Here is a 17,647-nt window from a genome sequence, read left to right on the forward strand (position 1 = left end):
TTGCGGGCAAAAAAATGACATCAGTCGTCTATTGTAAACTGACAGTGACCTTTTAGTGTACGCACGTGTTTGTTGAATACAAAAAAACAAAACGTGGTTTTACTACTAAAATTTTGAACGATATCGAATTAGAGTTTTAAATTTAAATGAGTAAAATGGACCTGAATAATAGTGACAGTGATGGCAGTGGTGGTGATTGGGATGAACTGAATGAAGATGAATTGGTAAATGTCAGTTGTTTATTTTGCAGTGATGAATTTCGGGGTTATGATGAGGCTTTGAATCACCTCAAGTTACACCATCTATTCGATATGCCAAAATTAATAAAGGATTATCAGCTAGATGATTATTCTTTCAGAAAATTTATTAACTTTGTCAGACGGCATAAATTAATGCCAAATGATATTGGGTCAGTTAAAAATGATGCATGGAATAATGACGAATATCTAACGCCGATTATTCCAGATGATGCCTGGTTGATGTTCGGTAAGTTTTTACTGCCTGTTTCAAATAAATTATTTTACTTTTTTTTTTTAAATTAACACTAGAATTTAAATATCTTATAAAAAGTCATATTTTCTCATTAAATGTCAGACAATAAACGTAATACTTTTTCGCTGTTTATACAATAAATTTTGTTAACAATAAAAGTAAGAAACTCTTACAGAATTTTGAATCATAGCAATCGTAGATCAGATTATAAAATATCCTGTGCGATCGATTTCAAAAATTTGGCGCCGTTGTATGAATTTGCTTATCAATATTTGAATTAAAAAGACTGATGTCAGTAGATCAATCACTTGCTACCTGATTTCGAATATTGTTTTAATTTATTTTGTACCATACCTGCGTCGAAAGTTTAAATTCTTGCCCTGCTTAGAGTGAAGAAAGTCGTTCATTTTTTTTATGAGAAAAATTAGCGCATGCGCATTTATTCTCACAAGCAGAAGCAAGAATTTAAACTTTCAGGAGTAGATCTGGTGAAAATTAAGTCCCAATTTGCGTGTTTGCTACCATCGTCTTCGGCTCGGTACCCAATTACCCGTGGGTGGAAATGTCCGACTTTCCTCCCTTGGTGTGTAGTATACTTCGCTTCGTGATTTTTGGCATAAAACGAGCGATTTATTGATTGTTAATCAAAGATTGATTTAAGATATTGAAGAATTGGACGACAACTTAACGAACCAACGTACAATTGACGTGATTGAAGAAGTCAATGAGCCCAATACGTCAAGAAAGAGTGAAAAATTGAACTCCTATCCAGTTAATGCTGAAAATGGCTGTGTTACATTATCAGAACAACATTTTGTTGAGTTACAAAAAACTATAAAAGAATTGAAGTCGCAAATTAAGCAGCGCGAAGCAGCGTATTATTTTGCCAAAGAGGTATGAGATTTTTTTTTATAATCAATTATGCACTGCTACTTAGTTTGAAAAAATGAATGTCAATTAAAAATAGTTAATAAAAGTTAATTAATATTTGAATTGATTGATAAATTAAATATATTTTTTCAGCAAATCGAGGAGATGCAAAAAAAAATACAAAATATCATTATTGATGATGATGTAGACACACCCAAAAGACAATTGAATAATAAGGGAGTTATTAATGACGAGGGTTACTTTAATACTTACAGTCATTTTGCAATTCATCACGAAATGTTAACGGTAATCAATTGGAATTTTCTATACACGTACTCATTTTTATTTTTTTGAAAGATTTAAAGTCGCTTATTAACTGCCGGGGTCGTTAGCAACTAAACAAATGTTTTTTTTTTTATTTAGGATACAGTACGAACGGAAAGTTATCGTGATGCACTTTTAACAAATTCTCATTTGTTTAATAATTGTACTATGCTAGATGTCGGTTGTGGCACTGGTATTTTATCAATGTTTGCTGCTAAATCAGGATGTAAAAAGATAATTAGTGTCGATCAATCCGATGTTATTTATCATGCAATGGACATTGTCAGGTATTGTAATAAAATAACTTCTTATTAATACAACATATATTAGCATATATTTTTTTTCGAATCAAATTTTGAGTTTCTCTTCTAAAATAATATAAAATACTGGAGAAAAAAAATTATTAGAGTCCTAGAACAATCCGAGACTCATGTGTCTGTCTGGGCATCTGCTCATTTTACCTTCTGGTTATCACCCGACACAATTTTTGAGGCTCTTTCAATAGAAAATAATGGAAAACATTGGAGAAAAAAAATTATTAAAGCCCTAGATTTTCGACAGATCTTTGTCGATGTCACCCGCTCTGTCTGTCTATTTAATATTTTTTTCTTATTTTACATTCTGATTATCATCTGACTTCATTTCTAAGGCTCTTTTAAAGTAAAATAATAGAAAATACAGAAGATAAAAAATTATTAGAGACCTGGAACAGTCTCAGACCCATGTGTCTGGCATCTGCTCTGTATGTCCATTTAATATTTTTTTCTTCGTTTTACCTCCTGATTGTCATCCATCATTTCTAAGGCTTAGAGCTTGAAAACAGCGGGAAGTTTCTGAACTTGCTTGCAGGGTCAGCCGCGTTTCAGATTTTTTTTGGTAACGTTACCGCAGCGGTAATTTTACGGCAGATTTTCACACAGATTACAAATATTACTTTTCTTGAGAATTTCCCTAGAATAGTGAAATTGATATGAAACATTCTACAATTAATTAAAATATATTGCAGAGAAAATAATTTAAGTGACATCATTGAATTAAAAAAAGGACGACTAGAAGATATTGATCTTGGGGTTGATAAAGTCGATGCCATTGTATCAGAATGGATGGGATATTTTCTATTATTCGAAGGAATGTTAGATACAGTAATATACGCACGTGATCATCATTTAAAACCCGGTGGTAAATTGTTACCCAATCGTTGCACATTAAGTATCGTGGGAAGTGGTGATACAAGTAAGCTCATAGTTTATTTAAAATTGATGAATGTTTGACTTATTTTCTAATTACTATTAATAAAAATAATTTTCATATTTTTAGAACGTTACATTGATCTCGTAGATTACTGGTCAAATGTCTACGGCTTTAAAATGAGTTGTATGAAAGCCAAAGTTGTAAAAGAACCAAGCATAGAAATTTGTAATGTTAATGACATCGTTACAAATGTTGCTTTGATTCAAGACTTTGATCTTTATACAGTTGATACTAATTATATGAATTTCACTGCACCGTTTTCATTTACTGTGAAAAAAACGGGCTCACTGACGGCCATCGTTGGCTATTTTGATACGTTCTTTGATCTTGAGAATCCGATAAAATTCAGCACAGGGCCGCATAGTCAGCCAACTCATTGGAAACAAACAGTTTTTTCCCTCAGTGAACCAATCAGCATTACCGAAGGTAAATATTAGTACAGTACATTAATTACTTTTATTTTTCAAACTAAAACTGCTCGGATTCCATTATCTCGGAATTTCCCCTCAATCTTGACCCCCACTACAAGCTACGCTGTCTCCCACCCGTCCTATACATTTGTCTGTGTTTGTGTTTATTTATATCTGCATCATACATGTAGATGTAAGAGCGCATGCGCGCAGTTGACTCTTTAAAGTAGAAGGGGCATTCGATAAGTCAGAATTTCCTGGAAGTTTCCGTTGCTCCATAGACTAATACTCCGAGTTAATGAAATTCGACTGTATTTTAAAAATATTTTTGTATTTCGATACAAATCAGAAAAATTCAATTGCATATTTATTGTTGTAACAAAATTATAAATCTTTTGAACTAAAATTTAAATTATTTTGAATTTTTGCAGATGAAATAATCGAAGGAAAATTAATTTGTCAGCGACATCCGAAAGATAATCGTGCGTTGATAATAACTATTACAATTAAAAACCATAGTCAAGTATATTATCTTGATTAGATATATATACATTTAATATACAACTGCCTGAATATTAAATAGGATTCAATTTTTCAAATATAATAATCCCATTAATTGTTATGCCTTATTGTTATTGAGCTTCCTTTTTGACAATCAATCAACCAATTAAATTGTTATAAATACTCCATTGAAACAATTAAATAAGCGTAATTTTTCCAATTTGTTTGAGGTTAAGCACAATTTTTATAGCCTTGTAAATTTTACGCTGCACTGAGAAAAAATTTTTAGGTTCAAGTAAATGCATTTACTTGAATAATATTTTATTAGATTAAGCAAGCATTTGAGCCAAATGTCCCTGTTTATAAAATCTCATAGAATCCATTAGATTCTCATAAATTCTTATAGAAGTTTGATAAGAATGAATGAGTTCTATGAGAAGTGCTATAGTTAAGTATAGGGCCTTATACATACAGCTATAAGAATCTATCGGATTTTTTAAGCAGGGGTATGTCTGTTCAAGTATAAAAATTTTTACTAGATTAAATAAAATGTATCATTGCCAATATATATATATAGGATATTTACTTGCATACGAATTATTTTTCTCAGTCTAATAATAAATCATTGTATTTTTAATAAAATAGTTTTACATTTAAATATTTAGTAGGTATCAATTACAATAATTGAAAGTATATGAATAAGTAAGATCTTCAGAACGTCTTATGAAAATAGTTTTTTTTCTTCTTAATTATACAATCTATACTATTTCTTATCACATAAATTAGGGTTTTACTTAAATTACGTAACGCATTTAGGATCACTGATCCCTACTCTTTTTATGTAACAGATCGTATTAAATATCCCCCCTTTTACACGGAAAAAAATATTGTTTCTTGAACTATCTAAAGTATAGCGACTCGTAGATCGTAACCACAATAATACGTATACTTATGGTAACGATACCGTATTGTTACTGTAACTATCTATCGTATAGCTGCGAGACCTACACGACTTTTTATAGTTGCCAGGTCACATGGCGGTGTCTAACCTCACATTTATTTTCGCGCCAAGTGCGATAAGTTTAATTGCTGCTAGACGTTTAATTAAAAAAATCAATTTAAAAAAAAACTAGTCAAATTTAGAGATAAATTATATATACATGTATAATAACCTCCAAAATTAAAAGATATATTGAATTTTATATATAACCTTTATGTAGACTATAACTAGTAAATAAGTTTTATAAATTATTTTTGTTTTATAAAAATTATTTATTTATTAATGATAAACATTATAAAATATGTCATATAATTTGCAACATGCAGGACTACAGAAAGGTCTCACAGCAATACGTATAGTTCTCATAACGATACCGTGTTGCTCTCAGAGCCATCTGGCGTATTGTTGTCATAGCGATATAGTAAATCGTTACAGTAACAATCTAGTGTATAGGTTATGCGTATTGTTTCTGTGACTATACAATATACTTCTGAGCGCTATATTTTTTCCGTGTAATTGTAAAATCAATTACATTTAATTATAGGCGAATTATGCTACGCTAATTTTAATTAAAAATTTTTCTTAATTATCAAGTTTTGTAATTATTTCAGTAAATTAAGTACAGACATGAAAAACGTCCTCTTACGTAATTGAAGTACGACCTAGTAATAAAATTTATTTGCATTTATATCTTAAAGATCTTGTTTCCTGTATACTAAGTGTTAAATAATTGAGCTCGATTTTGAATTATTAAATTCTTGCATTTAAGTAACACCAAAATAGGCTTTGTTTAAATGTAATAAGTACATGAAGTGTAATTTAAATAAACAATTAAGTAATATAAAAATTAGTTTATCAATAGTGTTAATTGTTATTTCTTGGGTTCATTTTTTAACGACGGAAATTAGGATTGTCTGTTTGCCAACCTTTGGCATTAGGACCAAATTGATAAACAAGTCGACGTCCTAACACAGGTTGAAATATTTTACTCTTGTAATAGTATCTAAAATAAAAAAACAATATGAAATATAATAAGCTAGTGTTTAAAATTTATATTTAACTGAAGTTGTTAAAGAGACATCACAAACCTCATAGCCCGACTTAGTTTTTCGTAAGTCATTTTAGTATTCCCTTTACGTGAACCCCAACGTTTAGCGACTTCATCACTTCTAACAAAACGAAATTTCGCTTGGGAATAATCTTCCCAACATATTAAACTTGGACACGTTTCACGATTCCTTAATAAATCTCTTATGAATTCCCATAGTTTACCTTGCGTTGGTTCTATGAAAAAAAAAGTTAAGATTTCAGTTGACACAAGAAATATTTCGCACTATGAACTGAAGACAAAAATTTTCATAGGACTGCAAACAATAATTGTGCGAATTTTTTTAAAAATAATCTATTTTTATGGCGGGAAATTAAAGAAGAAATAAAAACAAAGTTTACTATAAGCAGTTGAGAAATGAAATAGATGATGGGTTTGGCTTTAGATTTTCCAAACCGGAAATGGTTAAATACCCGGCTTACAAAATTTCAACATTGATGTATAGTTTAAATTTTTTAAATAAAATAAAAAATTACTTTTACAAAATCAATAAAGTTATTTTTAACTTACGGTTTTTTTTCGTTTTGTAAATTTTGTATCTTGGAGAATAACTTTTAGGTCTTGTGACATCAATACTACTGTCTGACTCTGCGTCTAAATTAATAGAAAAAAAAACAACTGAATGTTGTTTTGAAACAAAGAAAAATTTATTGAAAATTTAAGTTCTATTACCTGATAAATTTACTGAACTAAGTGTTTTGTTGGTGTCATTACTTGCGCCGGAGCCTCGATTATTGGACATAAAACGCGTCACTAAAATGGAAACAATCCAATGAAAAAAACACTTGTATAAACGAATGACGACTGTGACTGACGATTGTCGAAACTAATCGATTATCTATCAATTTGTGTATGTGGTAAACATCATATATATAAGACATAGTAAAAATAAAGAAGATACTTACAGTTGTCGTAATTTTTTTGGGAATGCAGTAGATCATAAAGTTTGTCTCCATAATTGAAGTCATGCATTTTAAAATCACGTTTACTCAGTAATAGAAGATCTCGGCCAGCAATAGCAAGACTGTGTTGTATAGAAGAATAACTTTGTCCTAAATACAATGCAGCATACATCAGCCAATCAATTGTGTCTTCTTGAGTCCACTCCTCTATTAATTTACTTAACCAGCCATTATTATCGGCATCGTCACAATAGTCATCTAAAATAATAAAAGAAGAAATAGATCTTGTTTGTTCCTACTCTTTCTTCTATTACGGAAAATGAAGTTTACCAAGGATAAATTTCTTCTCAGTCATTACATTCTTCCGATGATAGTGACAGTCTTTCTTGTTGATTTCGTCCATGTCTAAGAGACTGTGATCTTCATCATGTATGAACATGGTAGTATTCATTGTTGATAAATCTATGAAGAAAACACTTACGTACATTAATTTTAATAAAAACAAACAATGTATGGTTATATAAATTTGTATGAGAATATAAATGATTTAAAATTCAATTGAAAAATAAATTTTTCAACAATTTCTTCACAGAAGAAAGTTATTTCTTGGTGCAAAAATTTTTTATATGAATTAAAAAAATATCTTAGGACTAGAAAAAATTTTTTGATGCAAGAAATTTGTTTTTGCTCTAAAAACTTTTTTATTGATTTGAGAAAAAGTTTTTATCGCCTCAATAAAATTTTTTTTCAATTGTTAATGAAAAAATTTTCTTGGAGCAAGAAAAATTTTTGTCTTCAATCCGTAAAGCAAAATATTTCTTGCGCCAAGAAATTCTTTTTTTCTGTGTACTATAATTTGATAATGACGAATTTAAGCACTAAATTTTTATATACTAGAATAAAAGTGACAGTACTACTTACATTATTTCTTTTCAATTTTAAATATTAAATCACTCAAATGCGTACGAAATTTTTAAATGTAAAAAAAAATTGTATAAAACTAAGTGAGGACACGAAACATTGCACTGCTAAAAGTCGTATAAAGTGCACAAAAGTTGTATTGCAAAATGAAGGAAAAGATAAAAAAAAGTGCATTCGATATACGACTCAATCAAAGATAGATCTTTGTATTGTACGTCTATATATGAATAAATGTAATCACCGACGTAGGATTGGTCATGTATTCGTCGTTTACGTCATGCATTAGTCTTACGTTCAACTTAAGTTTACTACCACGGTAACAACGATGTCTGTACACAGCAGTAATACATTTATAGTCAAAAGGGGATTTCCCGCAATACACTATTACCAATCACAAGACTCGGATGACGAGTTGATTATCATAACAGCATGCGGTTTTTATCTTACGAATGAGTTTATTATTAAATTTGTGTGTGAAAAAGGATTGGATATGCGATGCGAGAATTTTATAAATTCAACTCTTAAAACTTACAGGGACAATTAATAGAGTAGAAAATACCATGTCCTTTCTACTATTAATTAAATTTTTTTTTCATTAAAATATTGATACTATTAATAATAACATAAAATTAGATTTTTTGAATTAGTTAGTAATAATTTTGGTTTATTTTTTGATAAAGCTGCGTTAAAATACTAGGTAGAAAAAAAGGATTTCTTGCCTTAAAAAGATTTTTCTTGAAATTCATTTTCTCTGAGTACTTTGATTTTTTTTTTAAGAAGAAATTTGATTTAATTAAAAATTCATCTGCAATAAAATTAGAATTAAAAAAATATAACAGGTATTACTGTAAAAATACTTTTGTACAAAAAAGTATTTTTACAAGTGCGCTTGCACTTAAAATATTATCGTACTAATTAAAATAATAACAGCTTTGTCTGCTTCGCTCGATGTTAATTAATATCGTTAAGAATTTCCAGTTCATTGGACACATAATTAATTTATATATTTATTTAAATTTTGTTATACTATTGAGTAAAAAAATATTTTACATAAAAGTAAGTTTTTTTTCAGTCGTTGCTGGTTTTTTTTATTGACATCTCTGATATTTTTCATTCACTATCCATAGAAGATATACTTTTTTCTCCCATGAAAACAAATATCTCATAAAAATTTAAACTTTTTAATAAAACGAGCAACCTGCAGTCACTACGTCTGCCCAAATTTATAGAATACGCAGAAAAAAAGGATTTCTTGCCGCAAAAAATTTTAATTTGCTCCAAGAAATTTTATACATTATCAATTAAATACAAAAATTATCTTGGGGCGAGAAAAGATTTTTTTGGTCAAGAAATAATTCCTTGCACCAAGTAATTTTTTCTAGCTCTAAATAAATTTTTGTTTTCAATTCACAATGCAAAAAATTTATTGGGGTAAGTAAAAATTTTCTTTAGGCGAGTAAATATTTTTTGTGTCAATGAATCCTTTTTTTTCTATGCCCACTTTTTTGGCTTTGAGAAGCTTCCCAAAACTAAAAGGGAGTAGAAAAATCTGTCATTTTGGAATAAGTAACGCGATATAAATAACATAGATATATATTCAGTGACATTCAGTCATATTTAGTGACAGAATAATTAAAATATTAATTTATTTAAAGAAGATAAATACGATCGTCTTTTTTCCCGCGTAATTTAAATGTAATTCGAATGATATAGATAAATCTATTTATCTCAATACTTGGCAATTAAAAAGAGTTTAAACTATGAAAAGGCACAAGTTCAAATCAAGAACTATCTAATGATACTAATTTCAATAACATCAACTAATTCTATCATATAGATATGGCGGGAACAAAATTTTCCTTATTCTCTTAATAATATAGATTACCATCGATCTGCGTAAAGTAAAATCATTTATAAAAAATGAAATTTTTCCTCTCATAGATAAGAATTTTATCTACCACTGTACCGCGAATTATTTTCCAGGAAGTTGCGTCTCTCCAATAGGCTTTAAAAAAGTGAATTTTAAATAAAAAATCGCAGTCTTGATTATTAAAAATTTAAATTGCGATTTATAAAAAAAAATTGACAGCAAGTTGACCCATGTCATAGAAAAAACTTGGAAAATCTTGTTGGCAGTAATTTGTCGTCAAATTGAAGGAAACTTTTGCTGAGGAGATCTGACTCTGGAGGGTACAAAAATATTTATAAAAATTAATTTCTTGTATCAAATACTTATTTTTTTACACAAATTACAAAGAGAATTTATTAAAATGTAATAATTACATGAACTACAGTTAAATTATAATTTAAATAAATAAATAAATATGTAAAAATTATTACAAGTAGTGTTAATTATTATTAGAGAAATTAGGATTGTCTGTTTGCCAACCTTTGGCATTAGGACCAAATTGATATACAAGTTTAGGTCCTGATACAGATTGAAATATTTTACGTTTATAATAGTATCTAGAACAAAAACAACAATATAAAATATAATAAGCCATTATGTAAAATTAATGTTGAACTAAAGTGGTTAAAATAATGTCACAAACCTCATAGCCCGACTTAGTTTATTGTAATTCATGTTAGTGTTTCCGTTACGTGAACCCCAACGTTTAGCGACTTCTTCACTTCTAACAAAACGAAATTTCGCTTGGGAATAATCTTCCCAACGTATTAAACTTGGACACGTTTCACGATTCCTTAATAAATCTCTTATGAATTCCCATAGTTTACGTTGTGGTGGTTCTATGAAAAAAAAAGTTAAGATTCAAGTTTACACTAGAAATATTTTGCACTATGAACTGAAGACCAAAATTTTATTAGGACTGCAAACAATAATTGTACGAATTTTTTAAAAATCATCGATTTTCATGGCGGGAAATTGAAGAAGAAATAAAAACAAAGTTTACTGTAAGCACTTGAGAAATGAAATAGATAATGGGTTTGGCTTTAATTTTTCCAAACCGGAAATAGTTAAAAATCTGGCTTTCAAAATTTCAAAATTGATGTATAGTTTAAATTTTTAAAATAAAAAAAAAAAATTACTTCTACGGAACGAAGTGCTTTTTAACTTACGGTTTTTTTTCGTTTTGGTAACTTTGTAAGTTTGAGAATAACTTTTGGGTCTTGCGACATCAATACTACTGTCTGACTCTGCGTCTAAATTAAAGGGAAAGAAAAACACCTGATAATACAATTTTGAAATAATGAAGAATTACTTTAAAATTTTAGTTTTATTACCTGATAAATTCACTGAATTAAGTGTTGTGTTGGTGTCATTACTTGCGCCGGACCCTCGATTATTAGACATAAAACGCGGCACTAAAATGAAAACAATCCAGTGAAAAAAATTCATACAAACGAATGACTGGTAATACATAATAAAAATAACAATGATACTCACAATTACCAGTATGTCTTTGGGAATGCAATAGATCGTAAAGTTTATCACCGTAATTGCAGTCATGCATTTTAAAATCACGTTTACTCAGTAATAGAAGATCTCGGCCAGCCATAGCAAGACTGTGTTGTATAGAAGAATAACTTTGTCCTAAATACAATGCAGCATACATCAGCCAATCAATTGTGTCTTCTTGAGTCCACTCCTCTATTAATTTACTTAACCAGCCATTATTATCGGCATCGTCACAATAGTCATCTAAAATAATAAAAGAAGTAATAGATCTTGTTTGTTCTGACTCTTTCTTCTATTACGGAAAATGAAGTTTACCGAGGATAAATTTCTTCTCAGTCATTACATTCTTCCGATGATAATCACAGTCTTTCTTGTTGTTTTCGTCCATGTCTAAGAGACTGTGATCTTCATCATGTATGAACATGATAGTATTCATTGTTGATAAATCTATAAAGAAAACACTTACGTACATTAATTTTAATAAAAACAAACAATGTATGGTTATATAAATTAGTATGAGAATATAAATGATTTAAAATTCAATTGAAAAATATATTTTTCAACAATTTCTTCACAGAAGAAAATTATTTCTTGGTGCAAAAAGTTTTTACATGAATTAAAAAAAAAATATCTTAGGACTAGAAAAAATTTTTTGATGCAAGAAATTTGTTTTTGCTCTAAAAACTTTTTTATTGCTCTGAGAAAAAATTTTTGTCGCCTTAATAAAATTTTTTTTCAATTGTTAATGAAAAAATTTTCTTGGAGCAAGAAAAATTTTTGTCTTCAATCCATAAAGCAAAATATTTCTTGCGCCAAGAAATTCTTTTTTTCTGTGTACTATAATTTGATAATGACAATTTAAGCACTAAATTTTTATACACTAGAATAAAAGTGACAGTACTACTTACATTATTTCTGTTCAATTTTAAATATTAAATCACTCAAATGCGTACGAAACTTTTAAATGTAAAAAAAAATTGTATAAAACTAAGTGAGTACACGAAACATTGCACTGCTAAAAGTCGTATAAAGTGTACAAAAGTTGTATCGCAAAATATAGGAAAAGATAAAAAAAAGCGCATTCGATATACGACTCAATCAAAGACAGATCTTTGTATTGTACGTCTATATATGAATAAATGTAATCACTGACACAGGATTGGACATGTATTTGTCGTTTACGTCATGCATTAGTCTTACGTTCAACTTAAGTTTACTACCACGCTAACAACGATGTCTGCACACAGCAGCAATACATTTATAGTCAAAAGGGGATTCCCCGTAATATACTATTACCAATCACAGGACTCGGATGACGAGCTGATTATTATAACAGCATGCATTTTTCATTAAAAATTTAATCTAGCACTTCACCGCGAATTATTTTCAGGGAGTTGCGTTTCCCGAAAGACTTTAAAAAGTTGAATTTTAAATAAAAAATCACAGTCTTGATTATTAAAAATTTAAATTGCGATTTATTATAAAAAAAATTGACATCGAGTCGACCCATGTCACAGTCAAAAGTTGGAATTTTCATTGGCAGTAATTTGTCGTCAAATTGAAGGAAACTTTTGCTAAGATCTGACTCTGAGGGGTAAAGGTGCGATATTATAACTAAAGGAATAAAATTTATTTACTTTTATGTCATATCTATTAATATTTGAAGTACAAAAATATTTATAAAAATTAATTTCTCGTATTAAATACTTATTTTTCTACGCCATTTATAAATAAACAATTTTGTCAATCGTATAAAAATTAATTTCTTTCTCTACTTATTTGAATTTTGATCATTAGATGCAATTTGCGATGCCAAGTTTGCAAATTTTGCCATGTAATCCACACTGTTTTCGACCATCAGACATTGCATGTGACTGAGAACCTTTAAAGAACGAAAATTATAATTTTTAAGAATTAAATTTAATTTAAAATAAAAAATTTATTCACTTACATCAGACGATGGTCGTATAGACCCCAATTGACTTCCTGTTTGACTTCTTTGTGATCCTTTCATTGGTGATTCAAATTGATTAAGAAAACTACTCAGAGAATAATCGGCAACCTGTAGTATAAAAAAAATTTCATTAAATAAAAGAAAAAAAATTTTTTAGGCCAAGGAAAAATTTTCTAAGTCAAGAAATCCTTTTTTTGAGTAAATTTAAGTCTAATGAAGACAAAAGTTATATCATTACCTCACTATTAAGCCATTGACCTTCTCCTTCTTTTAAAATTTGAGTTGCCGACGTGATTATAGAGTTAGAAGGTTGTACTAATAGTTCATTATTAGAATGATCCGCACTGGCAGCAGCCAACGTTGATAATAAATTTTTTTCTGATTCAATATTTTCATTACCGCCCAGTAATTCAATTCCGAGTTCTTCAAGTTTATTGTCATTATTATAATCACTAATTATTTCTCTTGGGGGATTCAAATTTAAATTACTAGGCTCTTTAATTTCATTTTTCTCACAGTTCAAATTACCAATTAATGGGACTGCCCGCTGTACAATTAAGTTCCGTTGTCTTACAGTACGACCACGTTTACAAAATCTTGTGGTGAATTTCTGAAAAAATGATCCAATTTATTGAATAAAAAATGAAACTTGTTAATCTATAATAAAAAAAAATTTAACTTACGTCCAATTGAGTTTTGAACGCCTCTTGGCTGCCAGTTTTGTGATAAACTTGTGGAATTAACGGTCTCCTAAATGTCGAGTCTTTAGTCGAAGGCATTCGGGATGACACGACAGTTTCATTGCTACTTGACGTATTGTCAAAGGCTTTACTTGTACCATAGTTGTGTTTAGCGATCGATAAAAGTTTTTGTAAAGCCAGACAAAGACTTTCATCTTGTTTTTTTAATTCTTTGTTTAACGCGGGATTGTCATTTGTCTCTCTGTCATCTTTTTTCGGAACATCCCACCAGTATTCTAATATTATTTTTGATTCTCGTCCAAACTATCAGTAAATAAATTAGAAACAATTTAAAAAAAAAACGTTAATTCAATAATTTAACCCTGGCGGATCCAAATTACGGTAAGTTACCGCAATTTACTGTAATTTCTGTATTTTTACCGCAAGCACAGTTTACTTTTTTATTTTTTTTTACAATTTTATAGTGCGATCCTTCACTTTGCGATAAAATACCGCAGGATTGTCGCAATTTTACGATAATTTTCCGTTCCTTTACTGCAAACCTGCAGCAAAAATACCGTAAATTTGCCGTATGCAATTTTTTCGAATGCCGTAAATTGCAGTAATTATTGTAAATTACCGTAATTAGGATCCGTCAGGGAACTACCAAATGAATTAATTACCATTAAAAATAAATCACCGATAGTTATAGTGTTTGATTCATCGATATTCCATCCTTCTCTAATTCTATCAATTGTTTCACGTCCAGGAAATCGATTGGGTTCAATACTGAAATTACTATTGACATTAACATTATTGTTACTATTTGAATCTCCCGCATTTTTATCACTATGACTAGCAAAAAGAGATTTATCTAAGCAATTTAGATGCGTATCTAAATTATCTAAATCACTATTATTATCATTTAATTTATCGTTATCATCCCCACCAGCGACTCCTCCACTACCAGCAACTCTTAAACTCGGCAGTTTCTTGTCGATTTTCTTCTTTATGGTTTTCTTGCCAACGCTTTTAAATTGTTGGACATAACCCAGTAATTCATCCCGCGAACTTTTTAAGCTCAAACGTTGCTCGTAGGAATTAAACGACACGCTATTGCTGGTTAAATATTCCCCGAGATTGACCATTGGTAGAGATATTTTGGCGCCTTCGACTGGCGCAACTCGCAGCAGTTCACTGTCATTAAATTTTTTATCATAAAACAATTCGCTATCGATATTCAGAGATGGTTTGAATTTTACCGGCTTCCAGCGCTGCTGCAAAAAGGCCAATAAACTGGACAAGCGCCGTTGGATTGGCACCAGTGTTCGTACTCGGGGATTCATAGCATTCGCTTGTACTTTCCACCAAGTTAAATTATTTCCCGGTCGTAATTCAACGGTAACACGTGGCGGTAATTTTATTTCTTCTTGCCAATCTTCAAGTTGATTCAATTTTCTCAAAGCCCGACATATCGGCGTTTTAATCCGCATCGTTTTTCCTCGCAAACGAACTTGGGTTGATCCCCAGTAAATTAATTCGTTCAATTTTAGCAAAAATTTTTCATGTATGCGTGGTAATTTACGTCGTAATTCGCCGTAATTAATTAACCCGTAAATTTCTTGTGACGTTTTCTTAACGTCTTCGGAAAACTTCAGGTGTTTTGATATTTTTAACCAAGTGCGGTAATAAAAGTGCCGGATTTGCTCTTTGTTCTTTATCATATTTTCTGGTAGACCTTTTTTCTTGCCTTGATTTAAAAAGTATCCTTGCAATCCGTCGAAATCTTTCCCGTACTCGTTTACTGCCTTAAAAAATGTATTTTTATCTTCTAGCGACCACAGTTCGCATGAACGTTTCAACGATCTGACTATTTTTGCTTCGCCTTCATCATCTTTAGTATCTAAAAATAGCCAAGCAATTATTGTGTTAAGAAGTAATTAAGAATATTTTGATTAAAATTTAAATTCCAATAAATATTTTATTGACAGCTTTGAAATTTTTATAATTTTCTTAGACAAAATTTTCTACGAAGAAACTACGGAATTTTATTGCAAAATAATGAGTTTTTTTTTTTTTATGTCAAATATGAAATTAAACAAAAAATATATATTGGAAAGCCAACAAATTTTAACCGGAGATTGAAAAGATGAAAGTAAAGAATTCAATTCTAGGATCTCTTCGTAAATATTTTAAAATTTACTTACTCTGATTGAATTATAAATTAAATTAAAACTATAGAGTAACATGTTTAGTATTATGATTAAATCTTTACCTTTTTTATCAGTAACTTGATTAGAATCAGTTGAATCAACCCTCATTTTTTTCGTTCCTCGGACTATTTTAGCTTGCGAATTTTTCGCATCAGTTGCTGTTTTATTTTCCAAAGTTAATACTGCCTCATCTTTTTTTACTGAACCAATTAAACTCGTCAAATATTCATCTTTTTCTTTATCTTTCTCCATTGTTTACATTCAATATTTTCCTTCTTTTAGTATTCAAAAATACACATGAGTTCAAGTTATCATTTCTATCTGTTTTTAAAAAAATCCAAAAATTATTAGACGTCGGCTAACTTCAGTATGATAAAAAAACGCTCTTTTAAAATGACACTGAAGTTAGCTGACGTTTGATAATTTTTTTCAAAACGATAAAATATTTTAAATATTTGAAAAAATTGCACCTGTAGTTTTTTTTTTGAAATTCTACATGTGCATATTTTTAGTTTGTTTGTTTTTTTATTTGAATCGATTGTTGAAAAAAAATCAGAAAATTTTTAAATGTCTGTTAACTTCAGGATCATCTTTTGATAATTTTTACTTATAGTTTATATTATAAATAATATGAAGGGACATCAAATTTTACTTACGTCAAAGATTTGACGGTATCTTTTTGGTTGATATTTATATATTTAGCGTATCTGACATTTGATTCTGGCATTTAATTCAAATTTTAATACTGCTTATACAATTATTCAAATGAATCTATTATTATCTTTGCCAATTATAACAATACATTCTAAAAAATTCACTTATAATAATAGAATATTGAGGTTATCTTATCGTGATGTCAAAACTTCACTTCTATTTGCTTTCTTTCTGTCTCGCTCGTTTTTATGAGCTCTCTTTCTCGTTCTTTTCTTAATTTCAATTAAATGTTGTCATGTCACGCCATCTATTATTTATAAATAAGATTTAGTAATTTAATTTTTTTATTTTACGAGTAAAAATAAATAAATGGAAAATTATTCTCTAAAAATATGATACTGGAAGTAGCAGTCACTAAAAAATTTATTTATTTTCAACAAACGAAGTAAATACTGACAGGCAAAAATTAAAAAAAAAAGCATGGGTAGAATTTTAAAAAATTTTCTTATATTTTTTAAAAATTTTTCTATCAAAAAAATCCATGAAGAATTGCATGGAAACCCAGGAGAAAAAGTATGGATTTATGTAAAACTTCATATGATCCTAAAGTTAGTAAACAATTAGTAATTTTCGGATTTTTTTATCAACAAATCAATTACAAAAAAACAAAAACTAATAATATGCAGTGATAGAAAATTTTAAAAACTACACGTACAATTTTTTTTATAGATTACCGTCTAAAAAAATGAGTGTGAATGTAGCAGACATCAGTCAAATTAAAAATTATAAATAAATAGAGTAAATAATTAATAAATTAAAATTAAAAAAAACGCGCATTTAAAAAATTTAAAAATTAATAAGTGCATTTTTTATAAATATTATTTTTAAAATTATTTACTCTATTTATTTATAATTTCAAATTTGTCTGATGTCTGCTACATTCACACTC

At 29.1% G+C, this 17,647-nt stretch overlaps 4 protein-coding genes across 4 annotated transcripts; 1 reads left to right on the top strand and 3 right to left on the bottom strand.

Moving 5' to 3' along the window:
- Positions 1 to 40: 40 nt before the first annotated feature.
- LOC130666287 (uncharacterized) lies at positions 41 to 5,883 on the top strand. The gene is made up of 7 exons (XM_057467124.1): positions 41 to 486; positions 1,154 to 1,386; positions 1,516 to 1,668; positions 1,786 to 1,973; positions 2,693 to 2,919; positions 3,004 to 3,363; positions 3,779 to 5,883. The coding sequence occupies exons 1-7, from the start codon at positions 147 to 149 to the stop codon at positions 3,886 to 3,888; spliced, it is 1,611 nt and encodes a 536-aa protein (XP_057323107.1). The 5' UTR covers positions 41 to 146; the 3' UTR covers positions 3,889 to 5,883.
- On the bottom strand, positions 4,637 to 7,991 carry LOC130666326 (ETS-related transcription factor Elf-5-like). The gene is made up of 7 exons (XM_057467200.1): positions 7,780 to 7,991; positions 7,189 to 7,320; positions 6,862 to 7,116; positions 6,629 to 6,709; positions 6,467 to 6,550; positions 5,937 to 6,132; positions 4,637 to 5,851 (listed from the first exon to the last, which is right to left on the bottom strand). Exons 2-7 carry the CDS (start codon positions 7,307 to 7,309, stop codon positions 5,740 to 5,742), a joined length of 849 nt encoding a protein of 282 aa, XP_057323183.1. The 5' UTR covers positions 7,310 to 7,320; positions 7,780 to 7,991; the 3' UTR covers positions 4,637 to 5,739.
- Positions 7,992 to 10,026: 2,035 nt separating this feature from the next.
- On the bottom strand, positions 10,027 to 12,354 carry LOC130666321 (ETS-related transcription factor Elf-5-like). Its single transcript, XM_057467187.1, has 7 exons — positions 12,106 to 12,354; positions 11,513 to 11,644; positions 11,186 to 11,440; positions 11,023 to 11,103; positions 10,858 to 10,941; positions 10,332 to 10,527; positions 10,027 to 10,245 (listed from the first exon to the last, which is right to left on the bottom strand). Exons 2-7 carry the CDS (start codon positions 11,631 to 11,633, stop codon positions 10,128 to 10,130), a joined length of 855 nt encoding a protein of 284 aa, XP_057323170.1. The 5' UTR covers positions 11,634 to 11,644; positions 12,106 to 12,354; the 3' UTR covers positions 10,027 to 10,127.
- A 396-nt stretch (positions 12,355 to 12,750) lies between these two features.
- On the bottom strand, positions 12,751 to 16,951 carry LOC130666238 (uncharacterized). The gene is made up of 7 exons (XM_057467047.1): positions 16,701 to 16,951; positions 16,107 to 16,365; positions 14,515 to 15,734; positions 13,835 to 14,155; positions 13,390 to 13,761; positions 13,149 to 13,259; positions 12,751 to 13,079 (listed from the first exon to the last, which is right to left on the bottom strand). Exons 2-7 carry the CDS (start codon positions 16,294 to 16,296, stop codon positions 12,969 to 12,971), a joined length of 2,325 nt encoding a protein of 774 aa, XP_057323030.1. The 5' UTR covers positions 16,297 to 16,365; positions 16,701 to 16,951; the 3' UTR covers positions 12,751 to 12,968.
- Positions 16,952 to 17,647: the final 696 nt, after the last annotated feature.

Source organism: Microplitis mediator, chromosome 1, assembly GCF_029852145.1.
Source record: "Microplitis mediator isolate UGA2020A chromosome 1, iyMicMedi2.1, whole genome shotgun sequence".
Taxonomy (NCBI): Eukaryota; Metazoa; Arthropoda; class Insecta; order Hymenoptera; family Braconidae; genus Microplitis; species Microplitis mediator.